General features: G+C 40.1%; 1 protein-coding gene across 2 annotated transcripts; it reads left to right on the top strand.

Moving 5' to 3' along the window:
• On the top strand, positions 1–27297 carry PAFAH1B2 (platelet activating factor acetylhydrolase 1b catalytic subunit 2). Of its 2 annotated transcripts, XM_025927884.2 has the most exons (6): positions 1–155; positions 6804–6891; positions 17531–17620; positions 18486–18602; positions 20101–20223; positions 23934–27297. In XM_025927884.2, exons 2-6 carry the CDS (start codon positions 6811–6813, stop codon positions 24210–24212), a joined length of 690 nt encoding a protein of 229 aa, XP_025783669.1. In that variant the 5' UTR covers positions 1–155; positions 6804–6810; the 3' UTR covers positions 24213–27297. The 2 variants fall into 2 exon arrangements, with proteins under 2 accessions (XP_025783669.1, XP_025783670.1); XM_025927885.2 differs by lacking the exon at positions 1–155 and having other exon boundaries at positions 6863–6901.

The following is a 27297-nucleotide window of genomic DNA, read 5'->3' as shown; positions in this document are numbered from 1 at the left end:
TGAGTGGCAGGGGAACCGGAAGTGGGGGCGCTGCTGCTGGTGCTGGGGCCCGAGGAGGGACGCGCCGGAGCGGGGCCGCCGGGACTGAGCGAGCGACAGACGCGCCACCCGCCGACGCCGCAGCCGCTTGGGGCCCGCACGGACCCTCTGCCTGAGTGAGTGCAGCCAGGGTCGCGGGGAACCGGTGGCCTAGAGGCGGGGGTCGGAAGGGCCGGCGATGTGTTATTGTGAGAGGCTCGCGACCTCCCCTCCCCCACTCTGGGCCCCTCCCCCCCGCGCCACTACCTCCCCCGCCGCCCCTCGGGGGGCCTCGCGCGCGCGCGCGCCTTCTCTCCGGCTCGGCGTGGCTACCCTACTCGCCCGCGCTACCCTCGGACCGCTCGCCGCCCCCCTGAGGGCCTCCCGCCCTCACCCCACCCCCAAATGTGCCGACTCGGCTAGGCCGCTGGCCGCCGTCTCCACCCGCCTTTCCCGGGATGGGGCGGGGGGACAAGGTGGCGGGGCGGCCGCCCCTCCCTGGCCCACCCCCTGCCTGGCGCAGGCCTCCCGGCACCTCAGTTCTCTGGGGCCGGAGGGGAACCGCCGCAAGCCCCATTTGTAGCAACTCTGCTGCCTCAGGCCTCAGCTGTTGGCCTCTTCCCTCCATCCCCGCGTTCGAACCTCAGACCCTCCCTTCCCTTTCCTCCTGTCGGAGAGGCCTTTAACGCGGGCCCAGACCCGTTACTCGGTTGCATGTTGACCGAGCACTTTTTCCTCTCCCTTTTGTTGAAAAATTTCAACTCTTTTCAAACTTCTCGGTTGTCTCCAATGTATTCAGAAACCCGCAGGCTGTCAGGACTCCAAAGGCTATGTAGCCCACCTCGTTTTAGAGAGGAGGCCCAGCCCAAGGTCAACCAGCTGCTTAAAATGCCAGTGGACAGATTTTCTCAGGTGCTTTTTACTTGGTCCATCCGTGTCCATTTACCCGACCAGGACCTCTGGCCAGGTTTGTGATGTACCCGTTGCACGGTGACTCACTGTTCTGTTTTCGGTGGCTCTCAGGCCAGCGTTGCCTTTCTTGATTTATGTACAAACCTTAAGAAAAGCAACACTTGAAGCTTTGGTCTCTTTTTAAGAGCGTGTCCGCAGAGAAAGGGAGGACCATCTGCACCCGCTCTAGGATTTCATTTTGCACAGCTTTAAATTGGGGGAGATAAAGGTGTGGAGGAAGAGGAAGTCCAGAGGATTGTCTCTCCTGAGCATTTGCATATGCCTTGGCCTCCCAAACGCTTGTCTTTAGCTTGTCCTGGGCACATTGTTCTGATGGAAAGGTTGCCTCCTTGTGGGGGAGCAGGGGAGGAGGAGGAAATCATTGTGCTTTAATTTGTTGGCTTGGGCGGGCATTTGATAATAAATTATGGATGTGCTGGAACCCTGGGACCCACCCACCTGCCCACTGAGGCAGGGTATTCCGGATGAGGCTTTCCTTCCCTTTCAGAATAACCCTGCTAATTCCCTCTGAAACAAAATGAAGAGTCTGAGGTCAGAGTGGAAACATTCTAAATCTTTTAATTCTTAGTGCAACTTTTCTCCTCCCTGTCTTTCTTGGTTAAACTAAAGATCCAGCTCAGCTAGAGAATTTATATTTCTTTGTTGTTGGAACTGCTTTCTGATTAAACGTGCTACACTACGTACCGGTAGAAGTATTGTACCTGGAAATTCTGTTCACTGTCATAGTCCAAGTTAAGGTAGAAAGAAGAGAAAACGGAAATGCTGTGCTTACTCTTCATTTTTCCAAAGAGCTCATTTTAATGGACTATCAGAGATTCAGAATAGAGTCTGAATTAACAAAACTTTCATTCTTGGGATCATTATCTCCATTCTGCTTTGTTTTTCTAACTGAACCTGCTGTTTCTGATTAGAAGTTAGTGACTTATAATTCCCCCCAGTGGGATTATTATTAATCAGGAAGGTGAGATGGGAGTCAGATCCCCCTCCCTGTTGGTACTTTTTTTGTTGGGTTACTGAGTACAGCGTCCCATTCTGAATACTGCTGTGTTACAGTATTGCTCTACCTGAGGCAGGAAACCGAAAATCATTCAATTTTTGTGTCCTACCATAGGCTGTTCTGAATAGTTCCTGATTCATTCTTCATTTCTCTTATAAAGAAAACAACACCTTATTTTATCAGACTCCCAAATTATTTAAATCTTCTAAATGCATAGTCCCCTAGATTATACATTTCCAACCTGGTTCTTAAAAAGGAGATTGCATGGGGTTTTGGCTCAGTTTTTCTTCACCTGCTCTTTAAAGAGGTTATTAAGCCATAGGCATCAATAAAACGGAAAGCTACTCTGCACTGTGAGAATTTGATTTTGCAAAACAATTCAAAATCCGAGTGAAAGCACAAAGAAACAATTTTTTTGCTCAGATACTTTGCCCTTGTAGAGTAGGAAGGATGACCTTGTATTCATAGTTAAAGGGGGGAAAAAAAGACTGCTAATTGGGAATATTTTGCAGTCTTCTCTCAGGTCTGCCTGCCTGGTAGCCTCAGATAAGTGACATTTTACCCCCTTCAGTTTCTGTCTCTGTTTCTTCATTTTGCCCAAGAAGAAATTGAGGACCAAGATGAAAGTATTTTGCTTACAGTATCAGGATGCCACTAAATTTGGGTAGTAGTAATAGGGTATATAAGTGAGTTGAATTAGTAAATGAGAATTTATCATATCTTTTCTATATAGAGCCAAAAGTCCTTTGCTCAAGAATAATAAATAGGCTTTGGAGGTACGTCACCCTGAGTTCCAATCCCAGCTCTCCCTGCCGTGGAGCAGGTTCCTGAAATCTCACTGAGCTTCAGTTTTATTTAAATAACAAAGCTCCTAGCACAGTGAGTTGCAAATAGTAAGTTCTTCATCATCAGTTGTTTACCTGTTGGAGGAATTCTGAAAATCCATGTTAGTAAATTAAATCAAATCTAGAAAGATTTTGTAACATTTAAAAAATTTTTTTAATGTTTTTTTATTTCTGAGACAGAGAAAGAGCATGAGAGGGAGAGGGGCAGAGAGAGAGGGAGACACAGAATCTGAAGCAGGCATCAGGCCCTGAGCTGTCAGTACAGAGCCCGACACGGGGCTTGAACTCAAAAACCGTGAAATCATGCCCTGAGCCAAAGTCGGTTGCTCAATCGACTGAGTCACCGAAAGGTTTTATATCTTAAATAAACCATTGGTCTTGAATGTAGAGTACGTGCACTCCTGAGGATTGCAGAAGATGATCCATTGGAATACAGGAAACAATTTAGAACTTCTTTTTACATTTATTTTTTTATGTAGAAAGGGGGAAAATAGACTATTAATATTTCATATACAGATTAACCACTCACGTTTAATTTATAAATGTACATATGTCAGGGCACATTTCAAAAAGATTCTAAAATATTAAAAATGTTTGGGCCCCATGAATCTGGACCAATCTTTACTCATATGCTTTAATTCACTTTATGCTTTTTTTGTTAGGTGCTCAGCTTGCCTCTCTTTGAATCTTTATTGGAGGAGTCTACTTAGAGGCAGGCCATGTCATTTTGTATCATATTTTTTAGAAATTTGTCTAACTGTACAGTCTATCCACTGGCCCTGTGTTCCTATTTGGGGACATACAAATTAAGCTTAATACCTCCTCGGAATCTTCAAATACTTTGATAGTTATGTGTGTCCTGTGCTTTCCTCTTCCCGATTGAGTTTTTCTACACGTTATAAACATAGCTATTCCTTTCAACTATTTCTAATATGACACGCTTTTAAATTTCTCACCGTCTTGGCGCCTTTCCTCTAGACACCCGCCAGTTTGTCAAAATTCGTGAAGCTTTTCAAGATCTGAACATGGTATCCCAAGAACTGAAATGAAGTTGAAGTGCCTTCATTTTGTCTTTTAAGTGGTCACCCTGTATTAGCAGCTTGTCACCCTTGTTCTTTAAGCAATCCCAGGAACAATAGTTTCAGTTATATAATCATATAGTGAAAGTAGGACAGATTATTTTTCTCCGTTTTAGTAGTGGTCTCTCAGTTAATTCTGTGTCTGTTAACTTTTGTCTCACAAAATACCTAACATATTAAGTGTCTCTCCAGGTGGGAAAGTAAATGAGCACAAACTAATGAAATAGTTGGGTTTTTAAAGATCTATTTAAAAACTTAGGAAATAGTTTTTTTGGATTAGTGGAAAATGAAGCTGTTTGTTGTGGTACTTTACATTATATATGTAATTTTGAAATCCATAAGATGCAAAAACTTGATTGCACCTTATCTGTCTAAAGGCCAGTAGAGCTGTTTGATCAGCAGGGGAGAAAAGTTTGTTGTTGTTTTTAAAAAAAATTTTTTTAATGTTTATTTATTTTTGAGAGAGAGAGAGTGTGAGCAGGGCCGGGGGAGGGGCAGAGAGAGAGGGAGAGACAGAACTCAAAGTGGGCTCCAGGCTCTGTGCTGTCAGCACAGAGCCCGATGCGGGGCTCAAACTCACGAACTGTGAGATCATGACCTGAGCCGAAGTCGGACACTTAAGCAGGCACCCCAGGAAAGGTATTTTTAAAATTAAAACTACTGTTAAGCACCATGTCAGATTTTAACCTGTGTAGCCAAAGTTCAATCTAGACTTGAATTTAGACCCAAAAACACTTTTGTATAGAAGGTATAGAATGTTTTATTAGCTTAAAAACAAAAGCAACCCGCCCCCATTAAATGTTTCTATGTGACTATTTGTTTTAACCCCCTTAGTCATTTTTTCTTTTTCTTTTGTGCATCTTTTAATTTTTCCATACTTTATCTTGGACAATGAAACCTCAAACAGATACCATAATCTGACTGGAGCTTTACAAATTCATCTGGCAGTTCTATCTAATTCTTGTATTTTACATTGATGTTTTTAGCTCCAAGTATTCTGTTTTTTGGGTGAAATCGTTAGATAGATATAAGGCCCTCTTTAGGGAGTCAGCATGAACTGGTTTGTGATTAGTGGGCCAGATGTGACATTATTGGGGTCAAGCAAACCTAATTTCATTTGCTCCCTGCACAAATTACCTAAATTACCTACTCATAAATCTCATTTTGCAAGGGTTGGAGGTGGTATATATAAAACATGGCATATATAATTTTTCATAGATAGCTGTTTTCTGATAGTTGCAAATTTTAGTAAAGAAGTACATACAGATGGTCCCTGATACAATAATGACTCTATTTAGGATTTTTGACTTTACAATGGTGTGAATGCGGTATGCATTCAGTAGAACTGTACTTCCAGTTTTGAAGTTTGATCTTTCCCCGTGCTAGCGATATGCAGTAAGTAAGATCCTCTTATGCTGCTGGGCAGTGACTGGGCAGTGGCAGTGATCCAAAGCTCCCAGTCAGCCCCATGACCCCGAGGGTCAACATCCCATACACTAACAACCATTCTGTACCTATGCAGCCATTCTGTTCGTCACATTCAGTATAGTATTCAATAAGTTACATGAGATATTCAGCACTCTGTTGTAAAATAGGTTTTGTGTTACATGATATTGCCCAACTGTAGGCCAGTGTAAGTGTTTTGAGCACCTTTCAGGTATGCTAGGTTGTGGTACTTGGTAGGTTAGGTGTATCAAATGCATTTGTGACTTAGGATATTTTCAACTTACAATGGATTTATCCAGTTATAATCCCATTGTAAGTTGAGGAACATCTGTACACAGGGTGTGGATGGTATTTTACATTTTCAATTAGATATGGGCTTAACCCTGAGCCTAATTTTTTTAGACCTAGTGTTATTTAGAGTGGAGCTAATTTATTTGCATAGTGCTAAAAAATTGGTTTGCTTCTGTAATGTATTTTTCATGAATGAAGGTATGTTTTTATGTTTAGAGGTTTGTTACTTTCTAATTCTCAAAAATTGCTGCTTTGGCAATCCAGCATGTGTGTTTACTGAGTAAGTACTTACTGAATGAATATATCTCCATCTTCTTTCAGAGAAAGCTTAGCTGTATTTGATGATGGCAAGGGAAAGAAAAAGAGAATGGCCCCCTTTTCTGTAAGCTACAAAACCCCAGTTTTTTCTTTCACATCCTTTGCATGCGCCAAGTGATTTCTGGAGCCTGATGTCTCTAGTATGTATACTTTAGAGTTGATTGAAAACAGTCGGGTGTTTTTGTCTTTCTAGAAAGATTAGCACTTCTAGTTTTCCTAAATTTCACTCATTGCTTCTTTTCCACTATCAGATGCCGTATTTGGGTTAGTCATTAATAACATTTTCCTAGTGGAGACCTGACAAACATAAAAAACCTTGTAAACATTGTCAAAAACCACTACCAAATCCTATGACTAGTTTTGTCACCATCTGTAGTAGTTACCTGTGATGTTTAGTAGTGGATTCTAATCATGGCTGTAGTAATTCTCAGGTGTCTAACTTGAGCAGCCTAAAAGGTTCTAATGCAGGTTTCATTGAACTCTTAAGTGTCTAATTCCTTGTGTCATTTGGTACTTACATTAACATGTAATCATGAAAAATTAATGTAGATGTAAAGTGTATACTTGCAGCAGATTTTTTTCTATGTAATGCACTTAATGCACTGTTCCTCAATGATATTCAAACCTGTCTAGAAGTTTAATGATGCTAGATATTTATGGGACTTAAGCAGTCGTGTCCTTGAATTCCTCTCTGCTGAAAATAATCTCCAGTTGTTTTCGGCAAAACCACAGTGAGACTTAAATTATTATTTCAAACCTGACATGTAATATTTAAGTGGTAACAAATAAACACTCCTGTTAATGAATGAAACATGACACAGACATTTTCCCCCTCAGGTGTAGAATGAGCCAAGGAGACTCAAACCCAGCAGCTATTCCACATGCAGCAGAAGATATCCAAGGAGATGACAGATGGATGTCTCAGGTAAAAGGAAGTGCGTATGTATTCACCCAAGATGAGTCTTTTCAGTTTTTCCAAGTCTTTTGACCAAAGCAGCAAAGGGGCATTTTTTATGGTCAGTAAGAATTATTTAAAAATTTTTAAAGATTTATTTAATTTTGAGAGAGAGACAGAGTTCAAGTGGGAGGAGGGGAATAGAAGAGGGCGACACAGAATGTGAAGCAGGCTCCAGGCTCTGAGCTGTCAGCACAGAGCCAGATGTTGGGTTAGAACTCTTGAACCATGAGATCATGACCGGAGCTGAAGTCAGACACTTAACTGACTGAGTCACCCAGGCGCCCCGAGAATTATTATGTAAAAAAATTTTTTTAATGTTTATTTATTTATTTTTAATTTTTTAAAAAAATGTTTATTTTTGAGAGAGAGTCAGAGCATGAGCGGGAAAAGAACAGAGAAAGAGGGAGACACAGAATCCAAAGCAGGCTCCAGGCTCCAAGCTGCCAGCACAGAGCCCTTTGTGGGGCTTGAACTCACTAGCCATGAGATCATGACCTGAGGGAGGGAGGGAGCAAGCGAGTGTGTGCGCACGCATGTGTGAGCACAAGTTGAGAAGGGGCAGAGAAAGAAGAGGGCAGAGGATCCAAAGCGAGCTTTGCACTGACGGTGAGCTCAAACCCATGAACTGTGAAATCATGACCTGAGTCTAAGTCAGATGCTTAACTGACTGAGCCATCCAGGTGTTCAAGAATTATTATTTAAAAAAATTTTTTAATGTTTATTTATTTTTGAGAGAGACAGTGTGCGAACGGGGGAGGCACAGAGAGAGAGGGATACAGAGTATGAAGCAGGTTCCAGGCTCTGATCTGTCAGCACAGAGCCCGACGTGGGGCTTGAATCCAGGAACCGTGAGATCATGACCTAAGCTGACGTTGGATGCTTAACCTACTGAGCTACCCAGGTGCCCCAAGAATTATTATTTTAAACGAAAATCTGATGTTATGCTAATGTCATACGTAGTCACCAGTCTGATGTTGGAACGGAGGAGTATTTTGAAAGCGCTGGGTGCCCCAAGGATTCTTATTTTAAACGAATATCTGATTTGATGCTAATGTCCTATGTAATCACCAGTCTGATGTTGGTACAGAGGAGTATTTTGAAAGCATAGTAACTGCTTTCTGTTGATTTTGAAAGATAGTGGTGTCTCCACAGCATTCTTTTCTTTTAAGCTTTTTTTTTATTTTGAACTAATTTCAAAATTATACAAATACCACAAAAATTTTAGAAAGAATTTCTTATATCCTTCATCCGGACCTGCCAGTTATCATTTTGCCACATCTGCCTAACTGTTCTGTCTGTATTTGTATTTGTATGTGTATACACCAACGTACGGTGTCTTCTGAACCGTGTGGGAAGATGTTGCAGTCTTCGTGCCTGTTCTCCCCTAAATATTTCAGTGTATTTTCTAAGAATAAGGACATTTTCTTACGTAACTACATATAGTTATTAAAGTCAGGAAATGTGATATTGGTATTACACCATATTCACATTTCTCCATTTGTCTCACTGTTTCTATGTCGGTTTTCTTCTCAGTCTGGGATCACACATTGTATTCAGTTGTCCTCTCTATTCTCCTTTAATCTGAAATATTTCTCAGCCTGCGTTTTTCATGACATTGACAGTTTGGAACATCAGCCATTTATTTTGTGGAGCATCCCTCAATTTGGATTTGTCATTTTCCTCATAATTAAGATTCAGGTTTTGCATCTTTGGCAGGGTTATCAGTGAAGTGGTGTCCTTGGTGCATCACATGGAAGGTACATGACGTTCGTTTGTTTCATTGGTGATGCTGACTTTGATCACTTGGTTGGTTAAGATTGTTGGCCTAAACCGAATGTATTATGGAATGGACTCTTGGGTCTTCTTTTCAGTGCAGTTTTGAAGCTCACATTGTCCCAGGTAAAGCAAGTGGGAATCCTATCAGGCTGACTCCTGAGTCTTCTTGATGTTTTCCATTGTTTTTTAATGTTTATTTATTTTTGAGAGAGAGTGTGTGTGTGCAAGCATGTGAGCAGGGGAGTGTCAGAGAGAAGGAGACAGACACTACGAGTGCAAAGCCCCACATGGGGCTCAGGCCCACGAACCTGAGGTCACGACCTGAGCCAAAGTCAGACACTCAACCAACTGAGCCACCCAGGTGCTCCTTCATTGTTTTTTAGCACTGTATCTTCATATTCTTAACTTCTAATAGACTGTCACCACTTAGCCTTAACTAGATTTAATCTTCACTTACTGGTTTGCAGCCATATTTCCTCTTTGAAATAACAAGTTCTATTATGATTTCAAGTACCCAAAGTTTTACATTTTAGTATTTAATGATTCTTTTTACACTCTTGATTATTATATAGTATTCTTATGTTTTTGTCTTCCTAGACATAAAAATCAGTCTGTCAACCAGTTTATTTTGATTGGTAGTTAGTATTTTTCAACTGTTCTTACATAGATCAATTGCTTGGTTATTCTTTCTTAATTTTTCTAGTTCGTTTGTGTCTTTAAAAACAGTATTATGGGGGCGCCTGGGTGGCGCAGTCGGTTAAGCGTCCGACTTCAGCCAGGTCACGATCTCGCGGTCCGTGAGTTCGAGCCCCGCGTCAGGCTCTGGGCTGATGGCTCGGAGCCTGGAGCCTGTTTCCGATTCTGTGTCTCCCTCTCTCTCTGCCCCTCCCCCGTTCATGCTCTGTCTCTCTCTGTCCCAAAAATAAATAAAAACGTTGAAAAAGAAAAAAAAAAAATTTAAAAACAGTATTATGACCGGCTGTGTGTTTATCAGTCACCCTAAAAAAATAAAATATTGCTAATAGAGTTGATGTTCTTTGTATACCCCTCAGTGATCATTTTTTTATCTTTTTCCCACCTCCCATCCCCAAACCAGTATCCTAAATTTGGTGGGGTTTTTTCATGCGTTTACATGGTGTATATATAAAATTTCTAATTATATGTGTATAGAATTTTTGCATATTTTTAAGCTTTTTATGTTTTTTAATGTATTTTTCTACAGTATATCATGCATGTTAAAAGTGGAGCTGTAGTTTTTCCTTTCTTTAAGTAGTATTTCATTGCTATATATGAAAATACCATTCAGGTATTTTTAGGTTATTTATAACTTTATTAAAGGTAGTAACTAGGGACACTGTCTCAAACTAATAAACTTTAAAAAAAGCTTACATAGTATAGAAGGATGACTTTACTAAATATTAAAATATATCCCCAGGGGTGCCTGGGTGGCTCAGTCGGTTTAAGTGTCTGACTCTGAGTTTTGGTTCAGGTCATGATCTCATGGTTTGTAGGATCAAGCCCTGTGTCGGGCTGTGTGCTGACAGCTCAGAGCCTGCTTGGGATTCTTTCCCTCTCCCTGTCTCCCTCTCTCCCTCCTTCCTTTTCTCTCTCTCTCTCTCTCTCTCTCTCTCTCTCTCTCTCTCTCTCTCAAAATAAATAGACTTAAAGAAATATATATGTATGTAATATACACACACAGACACACACCCAGATCTTGGTTTCTAATTCTCCAATGAAAGGAGCCAGAGCTCCTTGGAGAAATGATTGCTTCTACAGCCAGAGCAAAGAAAATGAAAGATGAACCAGGAGTGTCTTGTAGTGCAAGAAAGCAAGTATTCAGAAAAGGAGGGGGGGAAAAAGATGTGTGGCAAGAATATCACTGCAGTGACATGTCCTCAGCATGTCTCATGGAAGACCTGTGATACTGGTCTGTTTTGTTTGTTTTTTAAATTTTTTTAATGTTTATTTATTTTTGAGAGAGAGACAGTGTGAGTGGGGTAGAGGCAGAGAGAGAGGAAGACACACAATCCAAAGCAGGCTTCAGGCTCTGAGCACAGAGTCCGACACAGGGCTCAAACCCACGAACCTCTAGATCATGACCTGAGCCAAAGTCGGACGCTTAGCCGACTGAGCCATCCAGGCGCCCTATACTGGTCTGTTTTAATGATATAGTCACTTTGACCACTTGAGGCCACCTGAAAGAGCGTTCAGTGCAAAGTTGGACAACTTGAGCAACATAGTGTTATTGGTTTGTAACTCAAGGATAAAATACGTATGAGTCCATTTTGCCATAAATAAGTGATTAGATAAATAGGAAATAAGGGACACATCTTCCTTAGAAAATAACTTGAGTTCATAAACGTGGGGGCTCCTGGCTGGCTCATCCAATAGAGCATGTGACTGTTGAAGAGTTTGAGCCCCAAGTTGAGTATAGAGGTTACTTAAAAATAAAATCTTTTAGGGGCGCCTTGGTGGCTCAGTCGGTTAAGTGTCCGACTCTTGGTTTCAGCTGAGGTCATGATCTCATGGTTTCTGAGTTCGAGCCCTATGTCAGGCTTTGTGCTGGCAGTGCAGAGCCTGCTTGGGATTCTCTCTCTCCCTCTCTCTCTGCCCCTCCTGTGCTTGTGCTCTGTGTCTCTCTCAAATAAATAAATAAACTTAAATTTTTTTAAATAAAATGTTTTATAAATAAAGAGGGAAGGAGAAAGGGAAAAGATATATCTCATTACAACCGCAGTAGTAATTACTACAGGGAAGGTCCATCAATGAATACTAGTAGGTACAACTTCCAGGGGAAACAGTGTATTTGCCTAGCTTCAGAAGTATCTCCCTGGAAATTACTTTGGTGTTTTTAACATTTGACTGCATATTTTTTGATATCCCCTCCCTCCAGAAGGTAGAGCTCAATTTCCTCATTGAAGAGCCGGATTAATGTCTTGTTTCTCACAAATACAGTATGGAAAGGAAAAATAATAAATGTATAGTGGAGAAATCTGGCAACCACCACCTTAACCAAATGATTAATGTTAACATCACCAGTTAATAAGTCGTGTTGATATTGTGTACTCCCTTCTGATACGATACAAGGGCTCATCACCTCTGTGGTAGTCTTCCAGAATAACCCATCGCCTTCTATTCATGAGAAAATATCAGACCTTGATTGAGGGACATTCTATAAAACACCTGATACTAAACAGGCCAAGGACATGAAATACATGGGAAGACCAGAAGGTGTCCCATCTTGGAAGACACCAAGAAGACCTATATAGTAAATGCCATGTGATATCCTGAATTGGTCCTGGGAACAGAAAAAGGACATTAGTGGAAAAATTGGTGAAATCTGAGTAAACTTTTTTTTTTTTAGGTAATCTCTATACCCAGTGCAGGGCTCAAACTCATAACCCCGAGATGGAGAGTCAGGTACTCTACTGACTGAGACAGCCAGGTGCCCCTGAGTAAAACTATTCTGGCTGATACCATTTACCAATGTTAATCTCTTAGTTCTGACCAGTGTACCATACTTAGGTAAGATGTTAACATTGGAAGAAGCTGAGTGGATATTGTACTATCTTTGCAACTCTTCTGTAGATCTAAAATTGTTTCAAAGCAAAACATTAAAAGAAAAAAAAAAAACAAGGGGCACCTGGGTGGCTCAGTTGGTTAAGTGTCTGACTCTTGATTTTGGCCCAGGTCATGATCTAAGGGTCGTGAGATTGAGCTACATGCTGGGCTCTGCACTGAGTGTGGAACCTGCTTAAGATCCTCTTTTTCTCATTCTCTCCCCACCTCCCCCTGCCACCTCCCCTGCCTGCACGTGCTTTCACACTCTTTCTAAAAAAAAAAAAAAATCATGATTAAAACAAGTATTGATGTGATACCCAGTACTTCCTGTGAGGTATTGCCAAACTAGTGTACCACATATCAGGAAATACCTGGAACAGATGAACATGTTCCCAGGAATACAGTCAATAAAATCCAGACTATGGGAGATGTTATAGATCAAATGATCATATTTCTTAAAATATTTAAAAAATAAATTTGGGCGCCTGGGCGGCTGAGTTGGTTAAGCATCCGACTTTGGCTCAGGTCATGATGTCACAGTTCATGAGTTCAAGCCCTGCATCAGGCTCTGTGCTGACAGCTTGGAGCCTGGAGCCTGCTTGAGATTCTGTGTCTGTCTCTCTGTCTGTCTGTCTGTCTCTCTCTCTCTCTCTCCCCCTTCCTCTCTCCCTGTTCCCCCCCTCCCTGTCTCAAAAATAAACAAACATTAAAAAAGTTAAAAAATAAAAGTAAATTTGGGAGGTAGTAGCAGGGGGAGTGGGAAACCTGTAGATTAAAAGATTTAAGAGACAAGTTGGATCCTGACTTTTAAAAAAACTAAAATTTTTTTATGACTTGAATTTGAACACTGGTTATTTGTTGATATTAAAGACACTGCTGTTAATTTGGGAGAGTAGTATTGGTATTGAGGTTATTTTTTAAAACTCGGGGGCACCTTAGTGGCTTTGTTGGTTGAGTGTCTGACTCTTTGATTTTGGCTCAGGTCATGATCTCATGGTTCAACAGATCAAGCCCTGCACTGAGAGTGGATCCTGCTTAAATCCTCCCTCCTCATTGCCCTCCCCTCCCTGCTTGTGTACACGCTCTCTCAAAAAACTTTTTTTTTTTTGTTCCATTTTATTTGAGAGAGAGTGTGCATGCATGAGCGGGAGAGAGGCAGAGGGAGGAAGAATCTTAAGCAGGCTTCTGGCAGAGCAATCCAGGCATCACCCCCCCCAAAAAAACTTTTTTAAGAGTTGCATAGTGACACTAGGGGGTCCTGGCGGGCTCAGTTGGAAGAGTATGCGACTCTTGATCTTGGGATCGTGAGTTCGAGCCCCATGCTGGGTGTAGAGATGACTTGAATAAACTTTAAAAAAAAGGGTTATGTAATGAAATATTTATACTAGTAATATAAATGGTATACTAAATATAAATAGAATAAATATAGAATGCTGTATACTGAGTTTGCTTAAAATAATCTGAGGGTAGGAGTCAGTAGTTTAGGGGATGACTGAAATAATAGTGGCCATGTGATGATTGCTGTAGCTGGTGATGAATACATGGAGGCTTGTTATATTATTTTCTCAGCTTTTGTGGATGTTTGATATTTTTCATAATAAGATTTATTTAAGGGTGATACTGAAAGACTTGACTGTAGACAAATTTAATACAAATTGTATCAAAACATGTTAACCAGAAAAAGGCTCAGGAGCAGACTGAGGAAAATATTTGTAGTAAGTAATGCAGAAGAAACATTGATATTTTTTCTTATATTATCAGCAAAAATATCCTCAAAGTACCACTAGATAAGTATCTCAATACATGACAGGAAGTGTTTCACTTTTTGTTCCCAAAAAGTACAGATTAAAATAATGAGAAGAGAAAGGAGGGAGAGGGAGGGAGAAATACTAATATCCAATGTTGGTGCAAGATGATAAAATTAGTTCTGATGAAGTGCTAGAGTCAGTACAGATACAGCCCTTTTTGTTAACAACCTGGAAATATATCTGGGATCCACAAACGTGCTCATCTCCTTTCACCTAGGAATTCCCAACATGTACAAAATTGAGTATGTGTAAATTTCCTCATCACAGGAAATAGGACACTACTGGCAAGTCTATCAGTAGGAAAACTTTAAAAAATGGGTGTGTCAGTGGATTTGTTCAGTAGGATGTTATGTGGCTGTTAAAAATTATGGTTATGAAACTCACATAGCTACATAGAAAAATGCTTCTAGTGCAGTGTTAACTGCAGTTACAGTGGCCACTGTTGATGGAGTACCTACTGGGTGTCAGCCAAAAGCTGGCTCTCTTCCCTAAAACTTTCCTCTCCATACCTCTACAACAGGTGTGGGATGCCTGGCTGGTTCAGTCAGTAAAACGTGAGACTCTTGATCTCAGGGTCATGAGTTTGAGGCCCATATTGAGCATGGAGGCTTTTTTATTTTTTAATTAAAAAAAAAAAAAAGTTACCAGCAGATGAGCATATGTGGAAAACAAGTGTCAGGTTATATTGCTTTTTGGGCTAGAAAGTAGACAAGTAGAATTTGAACATATCCTGTTCTGTCTCCAAAGCTATTGTGCCAGAAGGAGGTATACATAATACATACAAAACTTAAAAAAAAAAAAGAGGTGTTAGAGGCACGTGGAAAATGGCAAGAAGAGGGGTGCCTAGCTGGCTCAGTCAGTGGGGCGTGTGACTCTTGATCCTGGAGTCGTGGGTTCGAGCCCCATATTGGGTGTGGAGCCTATTTTAAAAAATAAATAAAATAATTTTTCTTAGTAGCAAGAATAAAATACCCCGAAACAGTAATAGTTATGGGTTAAGATGATAGAATTCGAAGTGTTTTGATCTTTCTATTTTTCCAAACTTACTGTAGCTACTTTTATACTTAAAAAGAAAATATAGAGTACCGGAACCTTTAGAACAACAGAGCTTAAATTCCATGACCTTCTAGAAGCATGAACTATTTTATTGGTATTGAGAGGTAGTTAGTACTGTAGTACCTCAGTAGAGAGGTGATGTGTTGTGGAAGTGTACCTGCTCACCAGCTGAAGTTTTATTCTTGCCCATCTTATCCCTTCAGTTTAAAACGACTTGCTGAGGGGTGCCTGGTTGGCTCAGTTGGTTAAGCGTCCGATTTCAGCTAGGTTGTGATGTCATAGTCGTGGGTTTGATCTCCACGTCGGGCTCTGTGCTGACAGCTCAGAGCCTGGAGCCTGCTTCAGATTCTGGGTCTCCATCTCTGCCCCTCCCCTGCTCATGCTCTGTCTCTCTGTCTCAAACATTTAAAAAAAATTTTTTTTTAACTAAAAAATATTGAAACAACAGTAATTTAAAAAGCTTTTTTAATTTTTTAAAATGTTTATTTTTGAGAGAATGAGAGTGCACACAAGCGGGGGAGGGGCAGAGAGACAGGGGAACAGAGGACCCCAAGTGGGCTCCGTGCTGACAGCAGAGAGCACCATGTAGGGCTCAAACTTGTGAACCTCGAGATCATGACCTGAAGTCAGACGCTAAACCAACTGAGCCCCTGGGTGCCCCCCCAAAATTGTGTACAAAGACGTGGATGCAAAAAAAGGAAAATCGGTCTCAAATCCTATCAACCTAAGGAGCAACTCTTTAATAAATTGTTAAAATTATTTCCAGAAGTATTTTTGTATTTTCACCCAGAGCAGATGAGTATCTCTGATTCACTGCATTGTTGTCTGTTCTGATATTAGCAGAAATACTTCAACATAACTGTACCTTAATTACTAAGGGAAGCATGTTGAACGTAGAGCTTGAAAAAAAAGGGGCAGCATTCAGACCTTTCTGTTGCCTAAAGCATCATGTAAATTTGTTTTGGGGATGAATATAGAAACTTAGACTATGTCCTTTAGCATCAATGAGTAAAATCCATTTTAAAAGTGTCTTGTCAGGGGCACCTGGGTGGCTTAGTCGGTTAAGCATCTGACCTTAACTCAGGTCACAATTTCACAGTTCATGGATTCGAGTCCCCTGTCGGGCTCTGTGCTGATAGCTCACATCCTGGAACCCGCTTTGGATTCTGTGTCTCCCTCTCTCTCTGTCCCTCTCCTGCTCACGCTCTGTCTCTCAAAAATAAACGTTAAAAAAAATTTTTTTTTAATTAAAAATAAATAAATAAAAGTGTCTTGTGCCTTGGCAACAGAGAGAAGTAGACTAGGTCCACAGTCACCACTACTTACAGGCTTGGATCAGACTGAGAAAGGCTTGAGTCCCACTTTGCCATTGTCTCATATTTGGAGGTTAACAGACATTTTCAAAGGGCACATTACAAACATGCAAATAGGGTCTTCTAGGTGGCTCAGTCGGTTAAGATCTAACTGTCGATTTCGGCTCAGGTCATGAGCTCATGGTTGTGGGGCTGAGCCCTGTGTCAGGCTCTTGTGTTGAGTGTGGAGGCTGTTTAACATTCTCTCCCCACCCCCCTTAAAAAAAAATCCCAATAAAACACATGATTCTTGATTGGGTCCTAGTTCAATAAAAGAGATGTAATACTTTATCCAAGTCTTGGAACAATTGGAAGGATTGAGTATGGACTGAATATTAGATGTTACGGGATTATTGTTCATTTGCTTAGAGGTGATAATACTTTTGTGGATTTATAGGAGACTTTCCTTACTCGTGCTGAAATGTTTAAAGGTGAAGAATCACAGCATTTGCAGCTTACCTTCAGATGGTTCAGCAAACAAACAGATAAAGTAAAAATGTTATTGTCAAATAGAGGTGGAGGATGTACAGGTGTTTATTGTACTGTGGCTTTTCTGTATATTTGAAACTGTCTTAAAAAGTTTGAGGCGGGGCGCCAGGGTGGCTCAGTCGGTTAAGTGTCCCACTTTGGCGCATGGTTCTTGAGTTCAAGCCCCGTGTCAGGCTCTGTGCTGTCAGCTCAGGGACTGGAGCCTGCTTTGGATTCTGTGTCTCCCTCTCTCTCTGCCCCTCCCCTGTTCATGCTGTATCTGTCTGTCATCTCTCTTTAAATATTTTTTTTTTTTAATTTTAAGTTTGAGGAAAAGATAAACTTATAAACAACATGTTAAATGTATTTTTTTTAGTCTGGCTTGAGTAGAATTGCAGTTTTCTTGAGCATATTAGAATAATCAGTGTGGTAAGGGTGGGAAGAAAGTTCCAGTAGTTAGTTAATCACAGACAGGCTAAATAGAATGTTTAACAACACAGTAACTTGATGGACAACTGTTTTGTCTAGGCAAAGACATCTCACAGAGAAGATGCCAGTTTCTAATTTCTCTCTTTGTTGAACCAGCACAACAGATTTGTCCTGGACTGTAAAGACAAGGAACCTGATGTGCTGTTTGTGGGGGACTCCATGGTGCAGTTAATGCAGCAGTACGAGGTAAGGCCGACGTGGCAAGGGTGCATCTTGGCTACGAAGGTAAATCTGTTCATTGCTAGCAAACTTTCATTCTGAGCCGAACCTGAAAGGCTTCTTCGTGACAGTTTAGAAAAGCTCCAATTCGGAGTATGAGGGAGGTCAGTCCTACATAATGGGATTCTTTGTGCCACCAAGCGTGAGGAGACAAAATTTAGCATTGTTTGTAACTCCGCTCTCGTTTTTGCCTTGGCTTCCGAGAACCTTCTCTATTTTATTTTATTTTATTTTATTTTATTTTATTTTATTTTATTTTATTTTATTTTATTATTTTATTTTATTTTATTTTATTTTATTATTTTATTTTATTTATTTTTTATTTATTTTTTTATTTATATTTGTCCTGGTTGTGATTCTCAGTTGTTAAGATTTTTGTTTTACCATTTCCTTATTTTGTTGTGTTTTTGTGGGGAGCTGTTCCACATCTTTTTTTTTAAGGTTTTCACTCTTCCAAGGGCAGTTGAAAGGAAAAGATAGCTTAATTTCCTTCTGGCTCCAGCACTCTAAATTTCTTCCTCCCGTATTTCTACTTCACCCTGTTCCTTTAGATACTTGAGTAAAGGGAAGGGAGAGCTAACTGAGCTGGCACCTTGGTCATAATGCTGGTACCTCCTAAAGGGCACCGGGTGGCACTGGGACTCAGTTCTCTGGCCAAGGTGGCAGGCTGCCCGAGAAGTGAGTGATGCGGTGCCCTGCGAACACAAGTTTGAACACATAACATTTGAACACACAAGAGGGAAATTGTTCTTTTAGGTACCTCGCGACACATTGTAGTTGAGGGATTTTATTTCCCACTCAGTTGAAATAAAGCCAGTTTTTCTCTTTTTAGATATGGCGAGAGCTTTTTTCCCCACTTCATGCACTGAATTTTGGAATTGGGGGAGATACAACCAGACATGTTTTGTGGAGACTCAAGAATGGAGAACTGGAGAACATTAAACCTAAGGTGAAGTGAAACTTAATTTTTAGACTATCTTTTAATCTTGGGTCTTTTCCCAAGATGAGTTAAATTGAAACTGCTAGTAAAAACAAATTACTTTTTTTTTAAAGCATTATTTTGCTATTGTCTTTGCTTTGTGCCCATTTAGATAAATAATATTGTCATTGTTTAAGAATGTGCCAAATGCCTACTAAGAAATTGGGGCGTTGCTTGCTTAGGTTATATTGGTAATTGTTAATAATGCCCTTTTTCAGCAGTAGGAAGGGATTTAATGCTTTCCTGTAGACCTGAAAGCAGTGTGTGTGGGAGACTTCCCAGAAGGGGGCCAAGGCCGCAGTGCCACCATTCACTTCAGGAAGGAATTTTGGATCTGGTTTATCCATGTAAATACATTACATGTGTAATCGAGGCCTCCCAAGTTTTTCTGAAGAAAATCTGAAGCACATGTGAACAAATGTTCACCATAAACATGTTCCCAGTAACTTAACACATTATAAATGTCCTGAGTTGGCACACTGCATATAATTTTTTTCAGTCCTAAACAAAGAAAAAATACTCAAAACTGAGGACAGTTGCCTTTGTTGAAAATATTTTACTTTTTGCCTTTCTAATAGAAAAACTCCTCCATGTTCCTGTCTTTTGTGACAGGGTGGAAAGTTACGTTGGGTCATATAGTAAAATATATGTCTCTAGGTGATAGCCACTTTGTAAATTTTTGTTTTTTTTAATATTTATTTTTGAGAAAGAGAGAGAGGACAGAGCACAAGCAGGGGTGGGTTAGAGAGAGAGGGAGACACAGAATCTGAAGCAAGCTCCAGGCTCCAGGCTCTGAAGTGTCAGCACAGAGCCCGACCTGGAGCTTGAACCCATGAACGATGAGATCATGACCTGAGCTTTTTTTTTTTTTTAAATAAAGAGGAAAAACTTGAAACTGCATCCAGCTTCCAGCCCAGCAACTCTTTTTCCTTGAGTACAACTGTGTATTTACTTCTACTACCAGTTACACTCCCTTAGGTACTTTTGTTTTTTTTTTCTGGAGGATACTTCTAGTATGGTAGGAGTTACAGATATTTTCCCCTGACTTTCTTAGATTTCACTTTATTTTAGTATTTTTTTAAGACATGCAGAGTTTTTATACAGTTGAATTTGTTATCTTTTTTTGTATAGTTTCTGGATTTTAAGAGGTTAGCTCTCAACTCCACAATGATGAAAGAATTCTCTCATTTCTTCTTAGTACAGTTGTACTGCTTCAGAATTGATCTGCTTGGAATTTATCCTGAGATATATGAGGCCTTAAATCAGTATTTGAGGGTGGCTGCTCAGTTGAAGTTCTCCACTACCATTTGACAAGTTCATCTTTCCTTCCTTTGATTTTTGAAATAAGATTTTTATCTACATATTGATAAATATTTTTATCAAAATATTAGGTTTTTATCTAAACATTCCTTTATTCCTGGCTATTTATCCCTGCCCTCCTCCCCCCTTTTTTCCCCCTTAATTATAGGTCATCGTTGTGTGGGTAGGAACAAACAACCATGAAAATACCGCAGAAGAAGTAGCAGGTGGAATCGAGGCCATTGTACAACTTATCAACACAAGGCAGCCACAGGCCAAGATCATTGTATTGGTATGTAGTCTCTTTGGTGGGTAGAGTCTTTGATGTCATTAAGTCAGGTGAGGAATGTTTTTAGATATATGATCACTCGTGAAATAGAGATTGTTTAGGTGGAAGCAGTTTATGATAGTCCTGAGGGGGCTCTTCTTTGATATGTCCCATTGTCTTACCAGTTTCATCATTTCCCAGACCAGCTGTGGGGGTCATCTCTTACCTGCTCATCCTCGTTTAGATGTGGAAATCGTCTTTGTTGCCTCAGGTAGCAACATTCTGATAGTGTTTAAAATTGCATATGAAACTAGTCCTAGTCCTAAATCTGTTTTTGTTAGACTTGGGTTTGGATTAGTTTAGGTGTGTTGTTCCATTCCTTTATATGTTAAATGTGGTGTATTTATTAAAATCTCTGACGTCTCTAAAACATCAGCGATTCTGTTAGCAAGAAGATGGGTACTTTATAGTCTTACCCTATCAGAAAGTGCTACACTTTGTGGAGATTAAAAGCATTAAATCTTCGTGGTCTCAGAGATAAACAGCTGTCTATTTCAGTGCAAAAGTTTACCTGTAGATACTCTTAGCAACACTAAAAATAGCAAAACTTTGACAATAAATTTCATATATAAATAAAAAAAAAAAATAGCAAAACTAAAAATGTATGTTTTTATGGAATCTGATAGGTATTCAGTTTTTTAATGAGATGATGTTAAGATATTTATCCAACAAACGTGAAGATCACTATGTACAAGGCACTGTTCTGGGTCTTGAGCCTACAAAAATAAATAAGACCTTGTTCCTGTCAGGGAGCTGTCAGTCTGGTCTAGTGGTAGATGGACGTAGCAATATGAAGAGAGAATTGGTACACTGTATGCTAAGGGGAGAACAGATGTATTCTAGACACAAAAGCTGAAATCTGACTTTAGTTTTAAAGAATTCATTCGTCTCCAGACAAATGGGGAAAGGAAAGAAAAGGCATTACAGGTCGGGGGAAAAAGGATGGAAGGCATATATACCTAGGTGTGTGTTTGTTGGGTGAGTGAAGGAGGGTGCTTCAAAAATTTTGGGCTGTCTTCGATTAAAGTTTAAGGCTGGGTTGGTGAGAGGAAAGAGGCCACAGCCAGGTCATGTAGTGATTTGTATGGCTAGATAAGAGTGTAGATTTTATCTTCCTGGTGCTGGGGAGCCATGTCTTATTTTATTTTTTTATCACATTCTTTTTTATATCCTTGCTCTAGTCCAGAAAGGATTGCATTGTGGTTAAAGAGTCCACCTCTGAAGTACACGGGCTGCTACATAATAGTTGCTCAAGATGTATTAGTTGCGTGAGTGTTGCTGAATGAATTCTCCATAAATAAAAAGTCTTTGTTGCAGCCAGACTTTTAAATTGGATGTACGCTGGTGTTGTCTACAACACTAAAACATTGGCCATACTCTGAATAACTGAATGGGCCCATAATTGAGTAAGCCATTGAATGTAATAGCACTAATCCTGTGACAGTTGAGAGAACTGTGTGGAGATTGGATTTATGATGTATTTAAGTGAAAATTCCAAATGCTAAACCATATGTGCATTATATTTAGAGTTACTTAAAATACGGTTTACCCTTGAACAACATGGGGGCTAGGAGCATTGACCCCCATACGGTTCAAAATCCGCATGTAACTTTGGATTCCTTCAAAACTTAACTACTAACAGTCTGTTGATCAGAAGCCTTGCTGATAAGCAGTCATTTAACACGTATTCATATGTTATGTGTATTACATACTGTATGCTTACAAGAAAGCTAGTGAAAAGAAAATGTTACTAAGAAAACCCTAAGAGAAAATACATTTCCAGTACTATACTCTATCAGAAAAAATTTGTGAATAAGTGGACTCGTGCACTTCAAACTTGTTGTTCCATGATCTGCTATAGTTGTCACATGGTGAAGAGATTGGGAGCATATTTTTCTTTTTTGTTTCTTCTAACATAATGTTTTGGCAGTTAAAAAAAAATTTTTTTTAATTTTTATTTATTTATTTTGAAAGAGAGAAAAAGAAAGAGAAAGAATCCCAAGCAGGCTCCACACTGTCAGCGCAGAGCCCGACTTGGGCCTCAAACTCCTGAATCGTGAGATTGTGACCTGAGCCAGAATCAAGAGTCAGACACTTAACCAACTGAGCCGCCTAGGTGCCCCAGTATTGTAGCAATTATTAATTATTACAGGGGGAAAAAAATCACGTGGCATACCTCTGATACTCTCATATTAAGGAAAATGCTATGCAAATACATAAGCTGCTTTTCTCATCCTGGCTTGAAAATCCCAATAGGTATGGTCCCTGTTCTTAAGGTTTAATCATTTCTTACGGCTTTGACTGCCATGATATTCTTCGAATGACAGAACAAAGTATGTATTTGCTGTTCACTGGCCTTCCTTCTTGGTTGCTCATATCTCAGCCAGATTTGGCTCATTGTGAGCATTGAGGGTAGTTCTTTTTTTGTTAACTGTCAGACGCAAAGCCTTGTACTTTAACAGTTCTGTAAACTAGGGTTTAGGCTTGACTTCATCTGTGAAATTTTTGAGGCGCTTAACAAGGGAACTGTATAGTCACAGTAAATTGGTAACCACGGCGCCAACATTTGGTGAAAAAAATTAAAGCAGACATGAACAAGTACTTACTTTAGCATGAAGCGGGTTTTTTTTTTTTTCCTTTAGTAGAATACCCACAGAAAATCTATTTTTGTGAAATAATACCTCTTAGGAGAAATGGGTGGAAAATTTTTTGCCTAAATAACAAAAACTTGCTGTGTGGTATCATTAGCTATAAACCAATAAAAGGTTGTCTGACAATAATTTTATAATAGGATCAATTTCTATAAAAGGACATTCTTAGTTTGTGATGATAAAACCTTGCTCTTGCGGTATAAGCTTAGACTTTCATGGACCATGGGAGGACAGACATGTGATTTATCTAAAAGTTAGATGATTCACATAAGTTAAAACTGAATTTAGAAAACATCTGTTTTATTCTAGCAAACATGAAGTGGCTTTGATTTTTTAAGACCACATTTGTCCCATCTCTGTTTCTCATGTACAGTAGTATGGGTTCCATGTAACGTTAATAAATACATGTGTATTTGAGCTAGATTATTCTGATGACTGTAGGGAAAATGAATTGAAGGGAAGACCAGTCAGGAGACTTTACGTTAACTGAGTGAATAGTGGTAACTTTCCTAGCCATAGCAGCATGTATAATCAGAATGGAGAAAAAAAAAATTGAAAATATTGAGAAGGCAAAAGCTAAGTAATTTAATGATAAATAGGGAAGGTATGTGGAATGAGAGACTCAGGGATGTTAGAATGACAGTTGATACAGAGGATGTAGTAGGAGCATATTGTGGGGAGACGATGATGAATTGCCTTCGGACATGTCAAGTTGGGAGTGCCTCAGGAATGCTTAAGTTCGGTTTTGAGCTAGAGTGTTCGTAGTGGGCCAAGGACAAGACCCTGACCTGAAGACTACCAACAGTTAAGGGACAGGAGGAGGAAGAGGAACTTGTGAAAAAACTGAGACGGAATGGTCAGAGAACTTCCACCAGAACCAGTCTAGTCCAGTGTTTGAGAACTCAGAGTGTCAAAAGGTGCCAAATGGAACAGTTCTTCTAGGAGTAACTGAAATCACAGATAAATAAGAAGGGAAAAACCAGTGACTCTTCTCATCTTCTGTTCTTCTCTGCTTTGCCCCAGGGTTTGTTACCTCGAGGTGAGAAGCCCAACCCTTTGAGGCAAAAGAATGCCAAGGTGAACCAACTCCTCAAGGTTTCCCTGCCGAAGCTTGCCAATGTTCAGCTCCTGGATACAGATGGGGGCTTCGTGCACTCGGACGGTGCCATCTCCTGCCACGACATGTTTGATTTTCTGCATCTCACGGGAGGGGGCTACGCAAAGATCTGCAAACCCCTGCATGAACTGATCATGCAGTTATTGGAGGAAACACCTGAGGAGAAACAAACCACCATTGCCTGACTGGCTCCCATCAGTGTTAATAGCACCCAGCTTCCTCAGATCAGTTATATCACTGGCACTACAGAATCCTTCTCTTTCTTAAGGCACTTTGCATTGTAGAATGTTCCTGGATGTTCATATCTAGTGTTTGAAGGGAGGAGGGATTTAAACTGGTCCTGTACATAGAAGGTTTGTTTGACACAGGAGAAAAATTAGCCAAGGAAGATTGTTGTTTAAATTCGTTTGAAACCAGAAGGGGACTTTTTAGTTGTATGTGTGACATTTTCATTCAGTTATCACTGTTTTTCCTAGGACAACATCAAGCCTAAGTACTGAACAAAATGAAGATTTTTTTCTTGGCCTTTCTTTCTATGGATTATGTCATATATACTAATGATCAGGATCACACCTACTTGGCTTTAAAACAGATGTTTTTTCCAGTTTTTGAGGTTCATAATTTAGCCTTTTGTTTTTAGTTTGTTTTACTCATATGTTTTTGCCACATTTTTTTTTAACTTACAGCATCAGATTGAACGTGTTTGTCACTCAAATATGGGAGATGCTATGGTTACAAGTGAATTTGTTCCACTCTGTTAATCTTTCCCGTGTTTAGCAGTGGAAGATAGGTTTTGCCCCATTTGGGGGACTCTGCGGAGGGTATTATTTTTATGCTGCTGAATATCATGTCTATAATAGACCCATGCATGCAGCCTTTCCTCCCTATTTCCCCTCATCCCCTCTTTTTTTTTTGGAGGGGGGAGCCCTTGTTGACATTACAAGCTTTTAACACATTTTCGACCTAGGAGCTCTGTTGCTGGAAGTGTAAGTCCCCAGTCAGTCACTCTCATGATGTTACTGATGTGCAACTCGTCCTTGTGAGGTGTTCTGTGCATAGAGTCTGTGTCATGCTATCCATGTGCAGAGTTCTGTTTGTTTGTTTGTTTTTTTCCTGTAAAATATGTTACAGTTTCCTTTTTTGGAAAAAAAAAATCAGAACTCTGTTTTCCATTCCATAAGCCTTGACATTATTTCAAGTTTTATAGTATCTTAAGATGTATATTTTATTTTTTTATTGGCTTAGTTTTTAAATTATAATCAGTCCAGAAAAATTTGGCCTTTCCTTATGGGCAAACAAACGGAGCTGCTTTTCAGAACAGACATTTCTGCCTTGATCCCACCATTTTAGTGAAAAAGAACTAGGTTTGTTTAACTTTCAGGTTTTCTCCTTAGAGTATTTTCACCTGAAAATTTCTTCCAAGAGAGCTCTTTATAATCCTGTTGGTTTGCTTGAGCTACAATAACTGCCATTTAAAAAATAATGGGATGATACATGGTTTATTGTTTGGTATACCTATGGAATATGTACAAACTGGATCTACAAACAAATACTTTAAACTGGACCAGGTGGGTACTGGAGTAACCTTTTAACACGTGCTCTGCACAGATTCTGCTTAACGTTCAAGTTCAGTGACTAAGGCTGAAGCTCGATCTGCTTGCAAGGCAAATGCTTTTGTGAGTTGGAGGGGGTTGCCGATTTGAGCATGGAGCCACTTGTGATTGAGAAGGATAGAGAACTTGGGCTGATGTTTTCTTGTGAAGCCTCTTTCTAGGAATATTTTTTCCGTCTTATTTTTAGTCTTTTTTTTTTTTTTTTAATACATTTCTGAATGTATCATGTCTTCACTAATGACAGAAAGTACATGTGATGTTTACTAGACTCGTTTCCCACATTAAAGTTCCCTCTTCTGTTTTGAGTAGCCCGGATTCTTGAGTTTTTCAGGACAGGTTCTTTCTTAGGTAGGCATTGTTAGGCATTGTTCTAAGGAGGAGATTTAATAAAGCCAGAAGTTTGTCTGTAAAAAGACCATTTCTTCAGGTCTTTTTCCGTTTGTCAGAGGGCGGGAGTGTCGTCCAAACAAATCCCTTAGGTGATTCCTGCAGCATGCGCTTTTAGTTTCCCTCTTGACTAAGAATCAAATATCCCTTTGTGAGCTGGTCTTCAGCTCCTTTGCTTATGTGTGTAAACCTCGGGTGTTACTACATTTTATACCTACCAGAGCTATTCGAGCAATAGTATTTGAACCACTAGCCTTTTAAATAAAAGTCTGCCCCGTTGCTAATGTGCAGATACTGAGTCCACTTTCATTTCTTGCCAGCTTTCTTTGCACTGCTTTAGGCAGGAAGTGTTCATCTGTTTTTCTTTGACATCCCTGTTTGCTACAATGACAGAACTTAATGCTTACCCTTTGGATTTCTTGCTCACTTTTCATGTATATGTAAACTTAATGCACTGTCCAAGTGAAATGTCTTAGTTGTCATTGTGATTAAGGGGCCAGCTTTCCAGACAGCTAGCAGAGGTGTTCTGATCCTCCCCCCAGCAAATTTTAATTCCTTTGCCCGCCCATTCCCGATATCCTAGCCGGCAGCCGGTGATGGCATTGTAGATTCTGCGGTCACATTGTGAATGTGGCAGGTGGAGGATGTACTGCCAACACTGACCTGAGGCATGTTGTTTTGCTGCCTACGTCTTCTGGGCTGCCATGGGCAGTGGTGTAGCTCCCACTTTGGGTCTTTTTGGACTGTTGGGGGCATCTGTCTAAACCTGAATCTTCTGTGAAAAACCTTAATCCGACACAACAAATCTTGAGTAGCTCATGCCCTGCTCTTAATAATTCTGTCTCTTGTTGGTTCAAAACAAAACAAAACACAACTTTTTTTTTTAAACTTTTTTTTAACCTAGTCACTGTTTACAGTTGTATGCTAAAAGCCTGAAATACTGTCTGTGCTGTGGTGTATGAGCATTGCCAATTTTATATTTATTGCAGTGAAGAAGAAACTAAAAATATATGAAAATGAGGAGCATGTCCACGCTCCGAAATCCGTGTGGGTGCATGTGGGAGAAGTGAGTTGGGGTCTCTGGAAAGGAGGCTTTTTGGAGTGGGTCTCCCGCTTCTCCTTGGTGTTCCTGCTTGGGGATCACTGCTGCTAGCTGACTGGGCCTCCCCAACAGAAGTTTGTGACTCTGCTTTGGCGAAGTTTCATTGACTAGTAGAACTCATTCTGTTTTAGTGCATATTTCAATATAAATGTAAACATTTCACTCAAA

The sequence above is a fragment of the Puma concolor genome, chromosome D1 (genome assembly GCF_028749965.1).
Source record: "Puma concolor isolate L17-30 chromosome D1, mPumCon1.1.hap2, whole genome shotgun sequence".
NCBI lineage: Eukaryota > Metazoa > Chordata > Mammalia > Carnivora > Felidae > Puma > Puma concolor.
This window is presented reverse-complemented; position numbering and strand designations above follow the sequence as displayed.